This window comes from Bison bison, unplaced genomic scaffold (genome assembly GCF_000754665.1).
Source record: "Bison bison bison isolate TAMUID 2011002044 unplaced genomic scaffold, Bison_UMD1.0 scf7180017864464, whole genome shotgun sequence".
In the NCBI taxonomy this organism is placed as follows: Eukaryota; Metazoa; Chordata; class Mammalia; order Artiodactyla; family Bovidae; genus Bison; species Bison bison.
The window spans coordinates 1,193,520-1,199,175 of NW_011495025.1; the positions used below are offsets into that span (position 1 = coordinate 1,193,520).

General features: G+C 35.6%; 1 protein-coding gene across 2 annotated transcripts in view; it reads right to left on the reverse strand.

The window, feature by feature from the left end:
- The window catches only part of GRID2 (glutamate receptor, ionotropic, delta 2), a 1,587,604-nt gene that overhangs the window by 754,209 nt on the left and 827,739 nt on the right, over positions 1-5,656 (reverse strand). The window contains exon 3 of one of the 2 annotated variants that reach the window (XM_010860142.1): positions 2,574-2,858. The exons of the other annotated variant lie outside the window; for it this stretch is intronic. Coding sequence (XP_010858444.1) covers positions 2,574-2,858 — 285 coding nt within the window. The remainder of the gene's footprint in view (positions 1-2,573; positions 2,859-5,656) is intronic. 2 annotated transcript variants of the gene reach the window in all.

Below are 5,656 nucleotides of genomic sequence, written 5' to 3' on the forward strand. Positions count from 1 at the left end.
CGATGGACGTGAGTCTCAGTGAACTCTGGGAGTTGGTGATGGACAGGGAGGCCTGGTGTGCTGCGATTCTGGGGTCGCAAAGAGTTGGACACGACTGAGCAACTGATTTGATCTGATCTGATGATGAATGCATATGTAAATACATGTAGCCCTCTTCAAGATACAAGATATTTGGATAGCTTGATGTTTATTTTGGATTGTAGCCTAGTTCTTTACTAGCAAGATTTATTGTAAGTATCAAAGGAAAATTTTCTTTGAAGAAAAGTATTACTGGAAATGATTGTAAAGTACAATCAGGATATTTTTTCATGAATTATTAAATTAAAAAGTTAAAATAAAGTTTATCATCAGAATAAAGGAAAATGTTTTCATTATTCCTAAAACAAACACTGCTTCTAACAGAGGATACAAATACTATGATTATAAGCATCTTATTTATTCAAAGGAAAGCAAAAGAAAAGAGAATGGGGAAATTCAAATGTATGGAAAGGAGTGTGTGACCATGAATTTAGTATACATTAAAAAAATTACTTATCAGTAATCAAAATGCCTTCTTTTATAATTCCCTACGTGTAATCCATGTAGGACTTGGTAATAAGATAACAAGGAATTTTCTTTTCTCATGGATATTTGTAATCATACAGTAAAATTCTCATTTTAATTTGTAGAAACATCATCAAAAGTTATTTTTCTGTTCTTTATTTTACATACTATTTTGATAGGACTAACTAAGCAGTGTTTTCTCCTTTTAAATAAAGATTTAGAATTTAAAAATTCATTATTTCAAATTATGTTTGAGTAGAGGTCATGATAACCATTTGTCGTTATATATCCATTGATCATCTGACTAGAAAAAATTGACAAAGGGATACTCAGTATGTTGACAGTAGAGCTAGAGTTTACTATGTTCACTAAGTAATTCTACTAGTGACTAACAGATTTGTGTTCCATCCTTACTTTTACTGATGAGCCAATTATTTTTATTTCCTTTTTGTTTACTTTATTCATTTTAGTCTCTTGGTCTTCGTTCTGTGACCCCTAAGTAATATGAATTAAGCAACAAAATAAGGATTTCCGTCCTGGGGACAAAGGACTGTGCTTTTAGAGAGTCTCACAGACTTTTGGCTGAAGTCTACCCATCAAGTTTAATGGAACTCAGCTGCCCAAACCCCATGTGACCTTTGAATATTTAGGGCTAATGTAGCTGCCACTTGCTTTCCCTCCCTAGGAGTCCACAGGAGCTCAATTTGCTGCTTTCCAGCTTTCTGCCAACCTGTTTGTGCTTGGTTCTATTGATGTCACTTTCTGGCCACTCTTGTGTAACTGTTCTCTATGTTCAAAATGCTGAGCAGATTAGGGTAAGAAAACTCTCATTTTGAAATAGTTTTTCATTTGCAATGAAAATAAGTTGCACTTTAGATCATAAATCTTAACGTTTTAAAATAAAAACTGTAAAAACCAGGCCCATCCACACTGAAAGGAATTTTTTTTTCTGTCTCTTTCTTAAGGCAAATTTCTAAGGAAGCACATGTTTTACAGTATATATCCCTTATCAAAATCTGTTTATTTCTTCTCATTTGAACCTAGCAATCTCTACTCTCTTTCCTCTCTTCCTAATGACAAAAATAAGAGAGAAACTATATTTGAAAATCTCTGGGATTAGTCAGATAGAAAACAGGTAGATTTTTATTTGGGAAAAAAGTGTTTAAGCAAAAATAACATTATTTCATTATTTAATATTAAATGCGTGCTAAGCTACTTCAGTTGTGTCTGACTCTTTGTGATGCTATGGATGGTAGCCTGCCAGGCTCCTCTGGGATTCTCCAGGCAAGAATACTGGAGTGGCTTGCCATGCCCTCCTCCAGGGGATCTTCCTGACTCAGGGATCAAACCTGAGTCTCTTATGTCTCTTGCATTGGCAGGAAAGTTCTTTATACCTGGGAAGCCCTATTTTTGCTTACTTTGGTTAATGTAGCACAAGTAAAAATATTGAGACAAAGTATCTTCTTAAGATATAGTAAAATAATATAAGTAAAATGCCTTGTGTTTTACCTTGGAAAGTTAAATAAATTAAGTATCTTTATACTAAGCAGTATTTTTGTGAGAGTTCACATTGGAGACAATATGCTAGGATAAATAAAAGGCATTATAATTTCAATGACCGTCAAAGTGTTAAGTACTATGTAGATTCTAAAGTCTATACAAGAGCATAAGAAAAATACTTCAGATTATTTTTTAACTGAAAAATAGAAATATGTAATATTTTTAAGTGTTCTAGGATCTGTCCAAAATTATTCTTTTATTATTATATTTAGGTATAAATGCTTTTGAAAGAGGAAAAAATACAGCATTGTTTTCAATAACTTCCTATTATTTGAAAGATCAAAATATATGCAAAAGATTGAACCTGAGGTCTTAACAAACTTTTTGTCATTGTTGCCTGATTTGTAAGAACATGACAGGACATGAAAACCACAAATAATAATAACTTCTTCAAGTTTTTCAAGATTCAACAAAATTAACTGCCATATAAATACCAGCTGACAAAACTCATGCAAGTAACAAACACTTACCATACTCGCTATCATAGAATATAATGAACTTCTGCCAGGCATATTCCGTGACCACTCTCAGGATAACGTCATTTAAGTAGACAGGTGGCCGAACAGAGAGAGTGTAGTCATCATTCCTGTTGCTCCGGGTGAGTCCACAGCCACTCCTTGGGGTCCCAGCTGTGGAGCGCTGAATGAAGAGGTGGGGGATATGCATGGCATCTGCCAAAGACTGGAGGGATCCTGCTGATGTGCAGCCAATGGAGCTGACCAGGGCCAAGATGCCTTGATTCATAAGTTCACAGGCTGTAAGAAAGTACAGTAATATTCAAATGTCAATATAGGTTTCATGAGTTTTCTCTTTTACAAAGAATAGTAAATAAAGGTTACACAGTTATTATACAACTATGGAAATATATATATATTTAAAGAACATTCTACATGTGGATATCTTTCAATTATAAACTGCTATTGGGATTCAGATCAAGAATCCTATCCTAATTATTAACAGCTATCTTACTTCATATAAATTTCTTAGCTACTCTTCTTTTCAGTTTAATCGTCTATAAAGAAGACATTTAACCAGGAATCCTTCAGGATTATTGTGAAGGTCAGAGATAATTCAGTGTCTGATATTTGCCTCTCACGTGATAGGCATCCAATTAGTGACAGCTATGTGGTTTGGTCACTAAGTCGTGTCCTACTCTTGAAATCCCATGGACTGTATCCCTCCAGGCTCCTCTCTCCATGGGATTTATCTAGGCAAGGTAACTGGAGTGGTTTCCCATTTCCTTCTCCAAGTGACAGTATATAATTATCAATGTATAATTCAAAGAAAAGGTAATTATTTATTGAATATGTAACACAAGGTTTTACAAAAGGAGATAATATGCAAACTGGTAAATAAATGAAGGGGGAGATGAAGAGTTTGAGGAAGGCACTTCTGGCCACAGAGAAGAGAGTCATTCTGATATCTAAAACTTTGATGACACTCGGCTTTCATATTAAACTTGGGAAATGAAAATGTTTTTGTTTTTTTCCTGTTTACAGAAAAGTCATAGTCAAACAAAATAATGCATTTCAGAAACTATTTCATTCTGGTTTCTAGCTGAAATTTTTCTAATTTCAACTACATGGTTTATGATCTGTTTTAGCTTCATTTTAACTACTGTGTGAATGCATATACTCTTACTTCAAAACATATTTAAAATGAGGACAAATATAAATTATAAATAAACATAAAGACATAGCATATATAGAAAAAAAGAGTTCAGAAGTGATATTTCAGAATGCCAATTTTTGAAGTCAAGAATTTAAAAACCAAAAGTAAATATAGAAAGAATTAGGAAAAATTAATTCCACTGGAGAAGGTAAGACATCATAATTGTTCAAGTATTTATTCTAGATCTTATGCATTCTAGATATAACATTCTCAGGATTCAAACTTTTATTTTTTACATAATTCTTGAAAAATTCAAAGGAAAAGTTAGATGATAAGTAACTCCATGAAATAAACTGGCCATTTGGGGGGTGGTCCCAAGATGGCAGAGGAATAGGATGGGAAGACCACTTTCTCTCCCACAAATTCATCAAGAGCTCATTTGAATGCTGGGTAACTTCCACAAAACAACTGAATGCTGGTGGAGGACACCAGGCACCCAGAAAGGCAGCCCATCCTCTTCAAAAGGAGGGGTGTGATTACTGGCTTGATTGCTCTCTCCCCTTTTGACCCTCACTTTTCTCCACCAGGTCACCTCAATCTCCTCCCTCCCCTTCTCTTCTCTACTTAACTCTGTGACTCTCTCTGGGTGTTCCAGACTGTGGAGAAAACTCAGGGAACTGATTACTGGCTAGATCAGTCTCTCCTCTTTTGACTCCCCCTCTTCTCCTCCTGGTCACCTCTATCTCTCTCCTCCCTCTTCTCTTCTCCATGTAACTCTGTGAACCTCTCTGGGTGTCCCTTGCTGAGGAGAACTGTTTCACCATTAACCTAGATGTTTTGTCATTTGTGGTGTATGGATGGAAAAGTCTTGAGGCTACTGTAAGAATGAGACTGAAAGCCAGAGGCAGGAGGCTTAACTCCAAAACTTGAGAACATCAGAGAACTCTTGATTGTACGGAACATTAATAGACAAGAGCTCACCCAAAAGCCTCCATACCTACACTGAAACCAAGCTCCAACCCAAGAGCCAACAAATTCTAGACAAAGACATACCATGCTAATTCTCCAGCAAAGCAGGAACACAGCCCTGAGCATTAAAAGACAGGCTGCCCAAAGCCAGTCAAACCCATAGACACCCCCAAACTCACTACTGAACACTTCACTGCACTTCAGAGAGAAGAGATCCAGCTCTACCCATCAGACCACAAATGCAAGCTCCCCTAATCGGGAAACCTTGACAAGCCACTCGTCCTACCCCACCCACAGGAAGCAGGCTCCACAATAAAGAGTAACCACAAACTTCCAGTCTACAAAAAGGGCACCCAACACAGCAATCTAAATAAAATGAAAAGGCAGAGAAATATTCAGAAGGTAAAGGAACATGATAAATGCCCACCAAACTAAACAAAACAGGAGGAGATAGGGAGTCTACCTGAAAAAGAATTCAGAATAATGATAGTAAAGATGATCCCAAATCTTGAAAACAAAATGGACTTACAGATAAATAGACTAGAGACAAGTATTGAGAAGATGAAAGAAATGTTTAATAAGGACCCAGAAGAAATAAAGAAGAGTCGATCAATAATGAATAATGAAATGACAGATCAAAAGCACTCTGGAGGGGGCCAACAGTAGAATACTGAAGCAGAAGATAGGATAAGTGAAGTGGAACATAGAATGGTGGAAATAAATGAAGCAGAGTGGAAAAAAGAAGAAAAAATATTAAAAGAAATGAGGACAACCTCAGAGACCTCCGAGACAATGTCAAATGCCCCAACATTTGAATCATAGGAGTCCCAGAAGAAGACAAAAAAAAAAAAAAAAAAAAAAAAAAAAAAAAAAAAAAAAACAAGTGAAAAGGGAAAAAAAAGGAACAAAAAGCAAAAATCAACAAAACTAAAAGCTGGTTCTTTGAGAAGATAAATAAAATAGACAAACCATT